This window comes from Ornithorhynchus anatinus, chromosome 4 (assembly GCF_004115215.2).
Source record: "Ornithorhynchus anatinus isolate Pmale09 chromosome 4, mOrnAna1.pri.v4, whole genome shotgun sequence".
Classification (NCBI taxonomy): Eukaryota; Metazoa; Chordata; class Mammalia; order Monotremata; family Ornithorhynchidae; genus Ornithorhynchus; species Ornithorhynchus anatinus.
The window spans coordinates 31,893,164-31,908,445 of NC_041731.1; the positions used below are offsets into that span (position 1 = coordinate 31,893,164).

Sequence of the window (15,282 nt, forward strand, 5' to 3'; positions counted from 1 at the left end):
GGGCTGGAATCACTGCTGACATCTGGGGGCTCCATGATCTGTCAGTCAGTTATTTGTATGTACTGAGCACATACTGTATGCAGAGCAGTGTACTAAGCGCTTGGAAGAGTACAGTGTAACAACCTAACAGACACATTCCCTTCCCAAAACGAGCTTACAGTCTAGAGGGAGAAACAGACAATAAATAAATAAATACATAGATCACAGGTATGTTCATAAGGTATGTTGTGGGGCTGAGTAGAGGGAGCAAGACGGGATGACACAGAACGGTGTTGAAGAAAAGGAAAAGGGCTTAGGGGAAGGCCTCTTGGAGGAGATGTGCCTTCAATAAGGCTTTGAAGCGGGGGAGAGAAATTGTCGATATGAGGAAGGAGGGATGATGCCCAGCCCAGAGTGAGCGCTTAACAAATACCGTGATAATTGCTATGTTTCTATGGCAGAAGGGGCAGAGCAGTGGCCTGCCCCTCCCGTCTTTCTCCTGGTCTTTGCTCTGCTGAGCTCTTCTCAGCACAGAGTGGTGCCTTGAGGAGGAGGTGGAGGGGGCAGGGGCAGGAGTGGGGAGGGAGAAGGGAAAAAGAGGGGAGAGGGTCAAGGCAGCCTCTCATCTGACTAGCCACCAGGCCATCCTGAGCAGGCTCAGTGCAGGTTGGGCTAGCCGCAGTGCTCATCTGGAAAGTTGCAGAGCAGATGGGACTAGGCATCTCATGGCTAGCTTGCAGCACAGGTCCAGGCTAGCCACAGTGCTCATCGTGGGCAGTTGCAGCACAGGCCAGGCTAGCCACAGGGGGTAGTAGTCCCTGAACACTTGGCAGTGGCCTCAGGTTCCCAGTTCTCTAACCAAGCTAACCCAAGCCCAACCTAGCCCATAACTCTGTAGGGGTATTCTTGGAGCACCCACTGTAAGCACTCAATAAATACCACTGATTGATTGATTGATCCACTGAGATATGCTCATTGCTCCTTGTGAGATCGACAGGGCTAAAGAGAAACACTGAGAGGTCATCCAGTCCATTCCCTCCGCCTCAGGGCAGGACCCTCGCGGCATACCATCCCAGATAGATGAGACTGTCCGTGCATTGAAGAATTCCATACCCTCCCTCTCGGTTACTTACCAAATTTGAGAACTATGGTTGATGTGTTCTAAGGCCACAGCTGTAGGCCTGGGTACCCCCCGGCCTGCAGGATTTCAATCCCGGGTGGGACCCCTTTGGAGCGAAGCTCTTCTGGCAGCATTTCCCAAGTGGAAGCCAGAGCTTTCACCAGTCCCTACCCATTGGTCTCCCCTTTCCCTGTTCCCCATTCCCCGGGTTGGAGCTATGGGCCCAAGACCCAGGTGGGGCAGAAAACCCCAAAGTGGAAAATTGGGAAATAATAATGACAATGATGTTTGTTCATCAATCAGTGATATTTACTGAGAGTTTCCCGGGTGCGGATTTGTTAAGCACTCACTATGTACCAAAAACTGTTGTAAGCCCTGGGGTTAGGCGCAAGCCAAACAGAAAAATGACAGTCCTCAGGACAGTGATCCAGGCAGTGACATTTTAATGTGAAAATTGACTAAGGTCTTTATCCACCCTAGGAGGCGGAAGAAACTGTGGAGTCAGTTTCCTGGGAAGAAGTTTGGGCACTCAATTATCCAGGTCTTGGAGCTGGGTCACCAGTAAGTATGGACAGCATCCAATTAGAGCAGCAGTGAGTGACTGGTCTGGTGGAAGCTTTGGGAATCGTGAGGGCCCAGCGGGTATCCAGAGAAATCAATGGCTTAAGGTGGGTGGCGATGCCTGCAGCGGCTAACAGAGCAACCACCCTCCTGGCCATGGTGCTGGGGCAGCCTCGATAGTCTGCTGCGGTCACTTCAGCCACAAATAGGTCTTGCATTTTGCCATGGGTTGCACCCTTGCCCACCTCCTCACTCACCGCACTCGGGGCCCTAGTGGGAATGTGACTGGCAGGGACGAGAGGGTGGGTGAGTGGTGATGGGCAGACCATTTGTGCTGTACTATAAACACTTTCCCTCATTCATATTTGGGGATGTGACCTGCGCAAAAATCCTGGTCAAGACCTTTGTGCTGCCCTGTAAAAATCCCAGAGACCATGGAAATTGGACATTCCTTAAAAATCCCCCGGGGTGGAGGAAAATCCCCAGCCAGGTCTATCTGGGCGGTCTGGGGTTGGGGTGAGGGACTTCCTGGCTGTGGGGCCTGGCACACAGATGGGGGTGCAATAATTTTGGTACTTGTTAAGCACTTACTGTGTGCCAGGCACTGTACTAAGTGTTGTGGGGAGAAAAACAAACAAATCAGGTTGGACACCGTTCGTATCCCACTAGGGGCTCCCACTCTTTAATCCCATTTTACAGATGAGGTAACTGAGGCACAGAGAACTGAAGTGATTTGCCTAAGGTCACAAGACAAGTAATAATAATGTTGGTATTTGTTCAGCGCTTAATATGTGCAGAGCACTGTTCTAAGCGCTGGGGTAGATACAGGGTGATCAGATTGTCCCACGTGGGGCTCACAGTTTTAATCCCCATTTCACAGATGAGGGAACTGAGGCTCAGAGAAGTTAAGTGACTTGCCCACAGTCACACAGCTGACAAGTGGCAGATCCGGGATTCGAACCCCTGACCTCTGACTTCCAAGCCCGGGCTCTTTCCACTGAGCCACGCTGCTTCTCCAAGCAGAGGCGGGATTAGAACCCACGACCTACTGATTCCAAGGCCCGTGGTCTATCCACTAGTCCATGTTGCTCCCTGCAGGCAGAAGGCTCGACAATGCCAGCTGTGACCTCTCCTGAGAAGACAGAGCCTACCATCGGATCCAGGAAATGTGGGTGTGCCCTAGTTCCGGGTGTTAGAACCCGCCCCCGAGGGCTTTATTAAACGATAATGAAAGCCACAGTGTCTAATTGCCTGTTCCCCTGGCCTGGGGCTCTTTGGCAGGGAATGTGTTAGATTGTATGTTTTCAGATTCAGATTAAATATGCCTAGGTCTCTGGTCCAGAAATGAGCGACGGGTGAGAGAGTGACTTCCCTATCCAAGGGCTGTGACTCCGGGAGCAAATGCCATGGATTTCAGCGCAGGGAGAGGGAGGTAGGCCTAAAAGGTAAGGATCCTATATGGGGGGCTCTGGGAAGAGGCACTCTGGGGGAAGAGGGGTCCAGACTCACTCCCCCTGCCCCTTTGTTCCCTGCCCCTACTTTTCGTCATTGTCACTGGGAAAGTGAGAAGAGTTGGCTTCCTTCTTGCCTCCGTACCCCTTTCACACCATCCCACCACCCCACCCTCTCTTTCCCTGTGCAGTCATGTACGGCCCCCCTACCCCTCCAGAGCCCTTACCTCCAACCTTTGGAACCATTTTGCTCCCATTCTCACCTTCTTTCTCTGTTTCTCCGATTTTACAGTGATCCTCCAGAACTTTACCAATGACCCCCTTCATCCTATTGAGCTCTTACTGTGTGCAGAGCACTGTACTAAGAGCCTGGGAGAGGTACAATACAATAGAGTTGTACATGTTCCCTCCCCACAGTGAGTTTACAGTCCAGAGAGGAGAGATAATCAGGATGGACACAGTTCCATGTCCAATATGGGGCTCACGGTCTTAATCCCTATTTTACAAATTAGGTAACTGAGGCACAGAGAAGTGAAGTGATTTGCCCAAGGTCACGCAGCAGACAAGTGGTGGAATGGGGATTAGAACCCAGGTCCTCTGCCTCCCAGGCCCGTGATCTTTCCCCTAGGCCACGTTGCTTCTGATCTAACCCCCACTCCTTTAGTACAGTTCATATCACGGAGTAATCCTTCAGTAAATGCCACTGATGGATTGACTGATTGGAAGGAGAGGCTCTAGAACTAGGGGCGGAAGTTCTGACTATAGACTTTAGCCCTTTGTGGTCAGGGAATGCTTCTGTTTTTTGTTGTATAGTACTCTCCCAAGTGCTTAGTACACGTAAGCCGTCAATAAATACCATTGACTGATTTCCTGAGGGTCTCCAAGAACCTTGTTGTATTCAAGCAGGCTAGAGGGGTGTCACTGAAGCTCCCTCCTTCCTGAGGACGGGAACCCCTCCCCACCACCCTCCACCTTCTAATTGTTTAGGCACACTGAGGACCAAAGGAGGAAGGGCAGGGGGAGGGACGCAGTGTTCCACAGGAAATGCCAGTCCTGCCCAGAGGCCCAGAGGCTTGGAGAGGATTGTTGGACTTGGACAGTCAATTTGGGGGAAATGACAGCCGGAGGCCAACCGGAAACCATCCCATGAAGTCGGGGTTTTTCAGTTTCATCGATGATCTGAAAAGGCTCGTCATTTCAGGAACGGGGACAGCAAGTGGAGAGGGGGCCCGGCGGCTGCTCCTCCTCTACTCTGGGTTGGACCGGTCAGGTGGGTGACGCTCCAGGGCAGTCGGGGGTTAAGATCTGAAAGAGGGATGGTGGCGGGAGAGGTAGGAATGGGGGCACCCTAGGGAGGAGCTTGAGGGGTACCCGAGGGGGAAGGGAGTGGATGGGATGAAGTGATGGGGGTGAGGGAGGGGCGATGGAGCCAGAGGAATGAACTGGACTTGGGGAGCGGGGGAGAGGGTCACGATGGTCAGTGGCGGGACAGGGAAGGATGCCTGCCAGATGGGAGCGAGGAAACGGGGTAGGTAAGCATTTAGTATGGTGCTTTGCACCCAATAAGTGCACAATAAATACGATTACTAATAATAACGATGGTATTTGCTAAGCGCTTACTATGTGCCAGGCACTGTAATGATGACATTTGTTAAGTGCTTACTATGTGCCAAGCACTGTTCTAAGCGCTGGCGGGGGGGGGGGGGATACAAGGTAACCAGGTTGTCCCATGGTTCATCCCTATTTTAAGCCCGTCAAATGGCAGGGACTGTCTCTATCTGTTGCCGACTTGTTCATTCCAAGCGCTTAGTACAGTGCTCTGCACATAGTAAGCGCTCAATAAATACTATTGAATGAATGAAAGATAAGGTAACTGAGGCCCAGAAAAGCGAAGTGACTTGCCCAAAGTCACACAGCTGACAAGTGGCGGAGGCGGGATTAGAACCCACGACCTACTAAGCGCTGAGGTGGATGGGAGCAAATCGAGTTGGACATTGCCCCTGTTCCATGTGGGACTCACAGTCTTCAATCCCCATTTTACAGAGTAGGTAACTGAGGCCCAGAGGAAGTGAAGTGGCCGGTCCAAGGTCACCCAGCAGACAAGTGGCAGAACCGGGACTGCGTCCAACAGAGACAGTGTCGGAGGCGATTCAAACGGATTCGGCCAAGGTCCCCTGTCGCACAGGGCTCTGCACTAGACGCTAGCAGTAGACTAGGCGCCGGGGGGAAGTCCTAGAGGCGCTTGCAGTGGCGGGGGGGGTGTTGGGAGGAGGGAGGAGGTGGGATCCGAGAAAGGCGGGACGCATCCAGATGGAGGGAAAATTTTCAGGACCACAAAGACGGATTGTGGGAGGAGGGGAGGGAGGGAGGGATGGGGAGGAGAGGGAGGCGGGCGCGGGGAGCCAGGCAGCCGGGCCTCTTCCGTGAGGCTCCTCCCCTCGGCCTCCCCCGGCAGAGGCCCGGGCTGCGGGCGCTCGGGTCCCGGTTCCCCGGGGGGGGCGGTTCCCGACGGCCGTTCCCCCATCCCCCTTCCCCGGCCGCGGGGCGGAGGGTCGCCCCGGGCCCCGGGCCCGGAGATGGAGCGGCGCCAAGTAGCGGATCGACAGCGGCAGACGAGGCGCAGCCTCCCGGCCCGGTAGGCAACACAGCCCCGGGGCTCCCCGACCGCGGGCCCGGGACCCACCGCACCGCACAGCACCGCAACGCACCGCACCTCTCCCCGGACGGGCCCCGGGGAGGCACTGGCCCTTTAGCGGGCCCCGGGCACTTGGGAGTGGACCTGCCCTTTGTCCGGGGACTGGACTGGCCCTTTATGAGGGGTGGACTGGTCCTTTATAATAATAGGAAGAAGAAACGCATTTGTTAAGCGCTTACTATGTGCCAGGCACTGTACTCAGCGCTGGGGAGTGGACTGGCCCTTTATAGAAGGGTGGCATGGACTGACCCTTTAAAATAATAATAATAATATCTGTTAAGCGCTTACTATGTGCCAGGCACTGTACTCAGCGCTGGGAAGTAGACTGGCCCTGTATAGGAGTGGGGGCAGGAGTGGAATGGCCCTTTATGGAAGGGGGGCAATAGACTGGCCCTGTATTGGGGGGAGTAGACTGGTCCTTTATGGGGGGGAGGGGGAATAGACTGGCCCTGTATTGGGGGGAGTAGACTGGCCCTTTATGGTTGGGGAGGAATGGACTGGGCCTTTATGATGCGGGGAGTAGACTGGGCCTTTAGGTGGGAGGAAGGGGACTGGCCTTTTATCGGAGGGGTAGACTGACCCTTTTGGGGGGAGTGGGCTAGCCATTTATGGGTGGAGGGGAGAAGTGGACCGGCACTTTTTCGGGGCACTACGAGGACTGATCCTTTCGCCGGGTGTGTGTGTGTTTGTTGCGGAGTGAACTGTCCCTTATCCGAGGGACCGAAGAGCGGGTGGTGGCGGGGGGTGGGTGGGAAGGGACTAGAGATACACCCCTCCTCCAGGGTGGGGCTCCAGGCATGGGGAGCCCCAGTCTTCAGGGGTCCGGAGCCAGGCATGCCAGGTCTGGGTCCTGTTCCCCTTTGGGAGAAGGCTTGATTCGGGGCAAGGCCCAGATCCCAGACCCTGGCCTGGACCCCTCCTCCCTCGCCCCTCCCCAGGGTGTGGAAGAGAAGTTTGAGAGCCCCTCGAGGGCCTCCCGAAGGGGAGGGCAGAGGCGGTGGTCCCAGATCCGCGGGAACCGAGCTGGTCCTCGGGAGGCGGAAGCCTGAGAGGTTTCATTGATCTGATAGGGCCCGGGTCGGGCAGGGCAGGGGCCTCAGGGGGCTTGGAGGGAGCCACTCACTGACACTGCTGTGGCTGGGACTTCGGCAGGTCCTGCTCGCTGGGCTCCCTCCGGAGAGACATCCTCACCGGATAACAGACTGAAGAATGAAGACAAGAGTGAGTAACTGAGAGGGCCAAGCCTGAGGAAAGCCTGGGGGAAGCTTAAGCAACCGTGGTCTTGTTGCTGCTTGAGAATCTGGGGTGTCCTTTTCACCCATGGAGGATTTGGGGTCACCCCGGTCCCTCCTTGATAGGTTGGGGAGACTGAGGGAGAGGTCCTTGATGCGGAAAGGAAGGATGGTTGGCTTGAGCAGAGGGTGATTGGAGTGGAGAGAGAGAAAGAGAGAGAGAGAGAAACTCGGAGAAGCTCCTAATCACCAAGGAGACTAGAACTGAACCTTTTAATTCCTCTGCAGGAGATAAATGGATTTTCTTTATTTCCTGGTGATTGCTGGAGGGGGTTTTCTCCAGCCCATCAGCCAATCAGACTATGAAGACCTCTTAGGGTCAGAGATCAGAGACCCGGACACTCCAGGTTCCCAGCCCAGCCTTGTATGCGCTCTGGTTCTCCCTCTTCCTGGGTCCCAGACCCAGTGTCCAACCAGGAGGGACTAAGTGTGCTGGTCAGCAGGGCCTAGGCGGGGCATCTGGATTTGGAGGAGAATCCAAGACCCGGGCTCAGCCCTTCTAAGTCCACAAAGCTGACGTGGGCAGCTGACTGAGCAGGAGGATAAGACAGGGCCAGCCAGGACCAGGCTGTGAGCCGGGGGCTCGGGTGGCTGGGGAGCAGAGGAGGAAGAAGGCCTCACGGGAGATGCAGGACAGACCCACAAACATAGACACAAATTCTGGGGCAGAAACATAAACATAGAAGAAGAAGGTGACTACAGACACAGAGAAACATTCTGGGCTCTACAGAGGTCATCACATTTAAGTTTATACTTTGTGGGTTTTTACTGAATTTCTCCCTTTTCCTTAGGGTGTATGTGGGGAGCCCAGTGGAGATCAGAGATGGATGGAGGGTGTAGGTCATAGGCCATGGAGAGAGACCCATGCCCTCACCTGTCTGCATGAGTCTCTGGTCGAGCCAGGGCCCCAGCTCTGGAAGAGGAATGACCCTGTAGCTGTTCGCCTCTGCTTCGACCCGCCCGCCCATCCCCCAGCCCCTTGCTACCTCCGGTCTAGCTCCTTCATTTCCTGCCGGTGGTTGGAGAGAAAATCACACCATATGTCCAGAGGCCCGGGACCGGTCTACCGGAATTCTCCAGAATTCTTGTGGCTCGAGAACTCTTCCTGTGTCTAGAGTCCCGTACAGGTCCCACCCACAGCTCCTCCCTCCCGAAGGGTCTTCCTTTCCCCATCCCTGGATGTGGGGAGGAAATTCTGAGTATTGTAATGTAGACAGAGGCTGTGGGGGCGGAGGAGGGAGAGGGAGAGAGTGGGGACGGTTATATTTAGTTCAGCCAAAACCCAGGCTGGATAAAAGATACCGTATTTTAACTCTTGTGGTTGTAGCAAATACATAACCGGCTGTTATCTGGTCCAACCGTTAGCCGACCCGGCCAGATATCAGACCCCCAACGTCGCATCCTCTTTTGCCAATTTTTAGTTGTCGCTCCTGTTGAAAGATGCAAAGCCCTCAGTAAGCCCTTGGAGGGGTGGGGAGGGCAGGCCCTCAGCTCCCTGCTCTGCTTTCTGATCAGTGGCGGGGGAGAGGCTCTGGGGGTGAGTTATAAGTATCCTTCCCCCCACCAGCTGGTGGTTGATTCTACGGTCTAGAGAAAGCCAACGGACAGTCAGCAGACCTGCCATGCGGTCAGTTCTAGGCTCTGCTTGGGGAATGACAGAGAGGGTTGGTTTGGGAAATCTCTGAGGGGCAGCAGTTTGGGAGAAAATCTCCAGGGCCTGCAGGCAGGAAAGAGTAGCTCACCGTGCTGCATGGGGAAGAGGAGGTGGAGGAGGAAGTGAGCCCAAGTGTGTGTGTGGGGACAGTTTTGCATAAAATCAACATAGCGAATTCGTCATGTGGTAGGTGATGGGATCTCTTCTCAAGGGTTCCTTGACTTTTGGCTCTTCCGGCTGCTGTTTACCCAGATCATGTGCTCCAGAATCGCACAGCAGAGAGGAAGAAGACTTAGGCAGAGGGGAGAGGGACAGAATGTGGCAGAGAGAGTGAGAGCCCCCAAAGCCTTCCCTGCCGCAGCCTGGTGGACACTGGCCCAGAGAGGTGGTCAGTAGGACTCCCACTGGAGGCCCCCAGTCAGGGCTTTATCTGGGAACTGTGGTCTGGTTTTGGGCCTGGAAATTGAGAGTCCTTTCCAGGGGCCTGTGTCTGTTGACTGTTGTATTATATTCTCCCAAACGTTTAGTACAGTGCTCTGCACACAGTAAGCGCTTAATCAATATGATTGAATGAATGAATGAATGCCCAGTGTTTGTGACGCTCCCCTATGCTGCCTCCTTCCTCCTCCAGGGCCGCCTCTTTCTGATTCTGTTGTGTCTCCTGGTCGGCACCGCCTTGTACGTCCTCCTCTGCGGCCAGCTTTGCTCCGGGCTCTGCTGGCACATGTGCCAGCCGCGGCGCCAGCCTGACCGCCCCTGGCCCACCGTGCCTGGCCCCCTGCGCTTCCAGGGCTACAGCAGCGTTCCCGATGGGAAGGTGAGCATCTTGGGTCAAACTCCCAGCCCGTTAGGGCTCTGCCTGGTGCTAGGCCTCGATAGCCATAAATAAGCTCCGGCCACTGGTATGGAAAGATCCCAAGTCTTGGCCGAAGCTGGGGGGTGGTGGGGGGTGGTGAGAAGGGAGTGGGGCATGGGGGTGTGGAGGAGGGAAATGAAGCTGGAGAAGAGCCCCCTGAGGGACCGGGAAGGTGTCCAACCCGATTATCTCTTATCTGCCCCAGCACTTAGCAGAGCACTTGTCGCATGGTACACACTCGACAAATACCATGATTATTATCCTTATTGTTAATAGATGGGAGAAAGCAGACAGGTAAGACTTGCTCCCCAGCTAAGTTCTCAACTGTTAGGGTGGGGCTCCTTAGGATGGGTAGGTGGGAAGGTGGGTGGCATGGTGTGTGTGTGTGTTTGTGTGTGTGTGTGTTCTGGAGGTTCTGGAGCTCAGCAGCTGGTCACCCCTTCCCTGCCCCCAGGCTCCTCATGCAGCCTTGGCCCTGGAAGGCTCCTCTGCTCTCTTCTGGCACCACTGCTTCCTCTTGCCTTTGGAAAGAGGTGTGTCTATCTTAGTGAAAAACAGCATGGCCTAGGGAAATGAGCATAGGCCTGGGTGTTAGAGGACCTAAATTCTAACCTTGCCTCTACCACTTGTCTGCTATATGACCCTGGGCAAGTCACTTCCCTTCTCATTGTCTCAGTTCCCTCATTTGCGAAATGGGGATTCAGTACAGTCTACTTAGACTGTGAGCTCCTTATGGGACCTGATTATCTTGTGTCTGCTCCAGGACTTAGTACAGTGTTTGGCGCATAGTAAGTGCTTAATAAATACTATCATTATTATTATTGTTATTATTATTAGTGAAGAACTTCTGGGGCAGGGACCTTTCCAAATGCCCTGGTTCAGTGTCTCCCTCTTCTTGCAGGAAGTCTCTTCCTTTACTTCCTATCATCCTCTCTTGCTGTGATCAAAGTCCCCCTCCCGTAGTATCCTTTAAGGAGGCAGAAGAGAGACAGCTGGAGCTAGGGTGGAGGAAGACTGAGGGAGGGGCTCAGGCCTCCTCTTGGCCAAGGCCGGGCTGATCACCCTCCACATCCCCAGAACCCCTCTCTCCCATTCACCAGCTGGTCTTTCGATTGCCCGCGGGAGGGTGCTCACCCAAGCCGCATCTTGGGGGTTGAGAGGAAGGCACCGCCCCTCCTCTGCGGCCGACCAGCAGCGCCTGGCCAGTTAACATCCTTCTCCAATCCACAGCCGCTGGTCCGCTCCCCGTGTGGCTGCTGTGCGGTGGTGTCCAGCTCGGGCCAGATGCTGGGCTCCCGGAGGGGGCCGGAGATCGACAGGACGGAGTGCGTGCTGCGCATGAACCAGGCGCCCACGGCCGGCTACGAGGCGGACGTGGGCAACCGCAGCACCCTGCGGGTGGTCTCGCACACCAGCGTTCCCCTGCTCCTCCGCAACCAGTCCTACTTCTTCGGCCAGTCCAGGGAGACGGTGTACGTGGTGTGGGGGCCCGGGAAGCACATGAACCGGGATGCGGGGGGCTCCACCTACCGCACCTTGCTGAAGGTGAAGGAGATGTACCCTGGGCTGCAGCTCTACACCCTCACCGACCACATGATGGCCTATTGCGACGAGGTCTTCCAGAACGAGACCGGCAAGAACCGGTGAGTGCCACGGGGCCACCCTGCGCCCGCCGCATGCTCCGCTTCAACAGAAAGGTGCTCCGGGCCTCCGGAGCTCGGCACCATTAGAAGAGTGCTCTCCTAAATGTTCTTGGTCCCCCGCCCCTGGTGCTCTCCCATATGTTCTTGGTCCCCTGCCCCTGCTCCAAAGTGGAAGTTGGCGGCATAGGGTTAAAGCAGTCATGAGAACAAGGTCAGGCCCACGGGACTCAAAGAAATCAGGCTGGATCCTCTGAAAATCAGGCAATGGGGTCAAAAGTAGTGGGATCGGCTGTACTTGGGGTTTGCTTTTCCTGGGAATCTGTGTCAAGGGGAGGCGCTGGTGAGGTCAGCCCCAGCAGACCCCGGTGAGGCGTGTGAGGTGACCCTGGGGCGTGGGGGAGCTGGGGGGCTGAGGGCAGAGCTGAGGGAGCCTGCCTATCCCTCCCAGGATGAAATCAGGCTCCTTCCTGAGCACCGGCTGGTTCACCATGATCCTGGCGATGGAGCTGTGTGAGCGGATCGTGGTCTACGGCATGGTCAGCGACAGCTACTGCAGGTCCGGTGGCGGGCGGGGGGATGGGGAGGGTGAGAAGCTGACTGGGTGGCCAGAAGAGTGCCGCTTCCCAAGACTGAGGAGGGGATTCCCTGGCCTCGCTGGTGAACCTTCAGTGGAGCCTGCCTCAGTCAGACCTTTATGGGACTCTACCCTCCCCTCCTAAACTTGTAGCGACTAACCCCCCTCGCACCACCTCGTTCACACAGCCAGGAGAGAAACCCAGACTTCAGGGTCCATCCCCTCCGGCCGAGCGGCATCCGGTTGGAGTCCTGGGCTGGCCGTTGACCCATCCCCTCTCCCCGCTGTTCCACAGAGAGAAGAGCCCTCCCTCCGTGCCTTATCACTACTTCGAGAAGGGCAAGCTGGACGAGTGTCGCATGTACCTGGCCCACGAGCGGGCTCCCCGCGGGGCCCACCGCTTCATCACAGAGAAGGCCGTCTTCTCCCGCTGGGCCAAGAAACGGGACATCGTCTTCACCCATCCTTCCTGGCAGGGGGACTAGGGCAGGCAGGGAGGAGACCGCCCCCAGGACCCCAACTCCCCACATGGGCAAGGGGCACCACCAGCACCTCTCGACCCATCCTGGCCCCCGGGCTGGTCTCGGCAGCTCCAGGCTCCCCAGAAGCTTTCCTCAGCACCAGCACGCTTCTCCGGCCTTTAGCCGAGTCTCTTCTGATGCACGGGGTTGCCCAGCGGGACCTGAAGGGGAGAGGGACCAGCCCACTCCCCAGGCAGCCTCGGGTCTCAGCCCTGACTCCGAACCTGGAAGGTTTAATTTATAAGTCTGATGGCTTCCAGTTTCCGGAACTAGCGACTGCTCCCCGGGATCTCTGGAGAGATCCGGGAAGAGGAAGGAAGGCAGAATTCTTCTCCTCCTCCCTGTCCCACTACTGCTGGAAGTTTGGAGGAAACCTGATTCTGCGTCTTTTGTATGTGATTTTGCTGGAAATGAATTTTCATGGGAGGGGGCGGCCAGCCCCGGGCCCCAGTCAGGCATGCCCACTGGAGTGAGGGAAACATCCCCACATCTACCTGAACAAATGTCCCCCTCTCCTGCTTCTCCCTGGCACCTGGGTGTGAGGGAATGGGCCTGGGAGGATGGAAGATCAAGGTCTGGACAGACTGGGATCACAGTGGGGCCACGGTTGGGATCAGGTAAGGTCTTCCCATGAAGCCCTCAACCGCCTTCCACTTCCCTCCCCTAATCCTCCCCTCCACCACCGCCCCTCCCTGCCTCCAACACAAAGAGAGGGTGGCTGGCCCGTCCTTCATTTCCTCCCAGAACCCGGACACTGGGACCCCAATCCGTGGGAGGAAACCGACCTTTGGGAGTCCTGGGGTGGGACCTTTGAGCTGTACAAAGGTCAAGGGGAGATCAGGCCACTCTTCACCAGCAGAATGACTTTGGCTGTGACCTTTAAGGACAATCAAGAGGCCTTGGTGCCCAAATGAGGAAGCTGAGTGGTGGTCTAGCCCCCTCTGACTGGGATGGGATTAGAGCCGAGAGATCAGGCCAGCTGCCTCAGGCCCAGCTGATGGGGTGCTTGCCAGGGTGAGCAAATCACTGGATTTCCCCTTCAGTTGCCCAGAGAGGTTTTGGAAGCGTAACAGCAGGGGTATTTGCAGGGCCTCCAAGATGACCAAAGGTGGGTCAGTAGTCCCCCTCACCACCCCGCAACGGTAGTGGGACAGAGCCAGTAAGCAGCCATTAGGAAAAGAATGAGGAGGGACTCTGCTGCCGATCAATGGAGAGTCTCGTTGCCTCTCACTGGCTACGTAAGTCATTTCTTAAGGGGAGCAGTGAGGCCTAGGGCAAAGGATTTTCTAGGGAAAGAGACTTAAAATCCCATCACCACCCCCCTGCTAGTTGCCAGCAGGTGTTAGGATTGTACAGGAAGATTTTCTGCTTTTTGGTCCATCCTCACCACCATGTTCAGTGCCCGGGCAAGAGTCGTGTTCCTAGCCCAGCCAGATAGCTCCCTTGGGGAGTGGAAAGGGGGTTAAGTTAACAACTATGTGAACTGTTCTCTCCCTTGAATGGATGTGACTGAAGAGGATGGAATGTAAGTCTGGCCTCTCTCCCTACCCTAGCCCAGTCCTTTCCCTGTGAGTTTCTCCATCCTGCCTCCTTTCAATCAATTGATCAGTGGTATTTATTGAGCACTGTACTAAGTGCTTGGGAATATACAATAGGACAGAGTAAGCAGAGAGGTTCCTTGCCCACAATGAGCTTGGAGTCTAGAAACCTCCACACCCCCAGCAGACGCAGGACTCATCACCCAACACCCCCAAGAACTATTGGCCACCCAAAAGGGATAGCCCGACAGGTATTTACCTCCTCCTTGGGCATTTCAGACCTATTCTCATAAGGATTTTTCCACACATATTCACTCATGCGTGCGCGCGCACACACATACTTCACCTGTGAAAATGCAGCCACTTCTAGGGTGGTACTGTACCCCATGCACTCCCACGGGAAACAGGACATGAAGACCCCTAGTTCCCCACAGGAGATGAAGGTTAGTTTAGGTTCTGCAGTAATGGGCCTCCTTGCGTCGGGATCAGATCAGCTCGTGGTTTGGTAGGGCTGGTCTTGGCTCATCAGATGGAAACAGCAATAAAGACTCACCCTTGCCCCAAGCTCTATCTGGTTGGGAAAATGAGTTTTAGAATAATGAAATGTCTCATCAATCTCAGGGTGTCTGGCCTGGCAGGGCGATTTCTGTCCAGAGCCTCGGTCAGTACATCAGCTACTCTGGAAAGGGACCACCTTTCCTCTTCCTTGCCCTGAGATGCTCTGTCCCTTTGTTGCTAAGTGTCCTTGGATTGAAGACCAAAGCAATTAGCCAATAAAGTCACTTTGGATTCTGGGAGTGTGGCTCTGTAGAAGAGGGGTGGGGAAGGGAAATAGTGTCAATCAATCATATTAATTAATAATAATGGTATTTGTTAAACGCTTGCTATGTGCCAGACACTGTACTGAGCACTGGGGTGGATACAAGCAATTCGAGTTGGATAGCGTCCCTCTCCCATGTGGGGGCTCATAGTCTCAATCCCCATTTTATAGGTGAGATAGGCACAGAGCAGCGTGGCTTAGTGGAAAGAACCCGAGCTTGGAAGTCAGAAGTTGTGGGTTCTAATTCCGACTCCGCCACTTGTCAGCTGTGTGACTTTGGGCAAGTCACTTAACTTCCCTGTGCCTTAGGTACCTCATCTGGGGAACAAGAGTGAGCCCCAGATGGGACAACCTGATAACCTTGTATCTATCCCAGTGCTTAGAACAGTGCTTGGCACATAGTAAGCGCTTAATAAATACCATCATTATGTTTTAAACTGTGAGTCCGTTATTGGGCAGGGATTGTCTCTGTTGCCGAATTGTACATTCCAAGAACTTAGTACAGTGTTCTGCACACAGTAAGCGCTCAATAAATATGACTGACTGACTGAATGAATGAATGAATGAAGTGACTTGCT

The 15,282-nt window shown here is 55.1% G+C and overlaps 1 protein-coding gene across 4 annotated transcripts; it reads left to right on the plus strand.

The window, feature by feature from the left end:
* The first annotated feature begins 3,092 nt into the window (after positions 1 to 3,092).
* Positions 3,093 to 14,680, plus strand: ST6GALNAC4 (ST6 N-acetylgalactosaminide alpha-2,6-sialyltransferase 4). 4 transcript variants are annotated; one of them, XM_039911754.1, is made up of 8 exons: positions 3,093 to 3,105; positions 4,313 to 4,381; positions 5,155 to 5,280; positions 6,959 to 7,027; positions 9,384 to 9,569; positions 10,839 to 11,251; positions 11,700 to 11,787; positions 12,121 to 14,678. In XM_039911754.1, exons 4-8 carry the CDS (start codon positions 7,016 to 7,018, stop codon positions 12,817 to 12,819), a joined length of 1,398 nt encoding a protein of 465 aa, XP_039767688.1. In that variant the 5' UTR covers positions 3,093 to 3,105; positions 4,313 to 4,381; positions 5,155 to 5,280; positions 6,959 to 7,015; the 3' UTR covers positions 12,820 to 14,678. The 4 variants fall into 4 exon arrangements, with proteins under 4 accessions (XP_039767688.1, XP_028918737.1, XP_028918735.1 ...); XM_029062902.2 differs by lacking the exons at positions 3,093 to 3,105; positions 4,313 to 4,381; positions 5,155 to 5,280 and adding an exon at positions 5,553 to 5,746 and having other exon boundaries at positions 12,121 to 14,680; XM_029062903.2 differs by lacking the exons at positions 3,093 to 3,105; positions 4,313 to 4,381; positions 5,155 to 5,280 and adding an exon at positions 5,554 to 5,746 and having other exon boundaries at positions 11,700 to 11,807; positions 12,121 to 12,407.
* Positions 14,681 to 15,282: the final 602 nt, after the last annotated feature.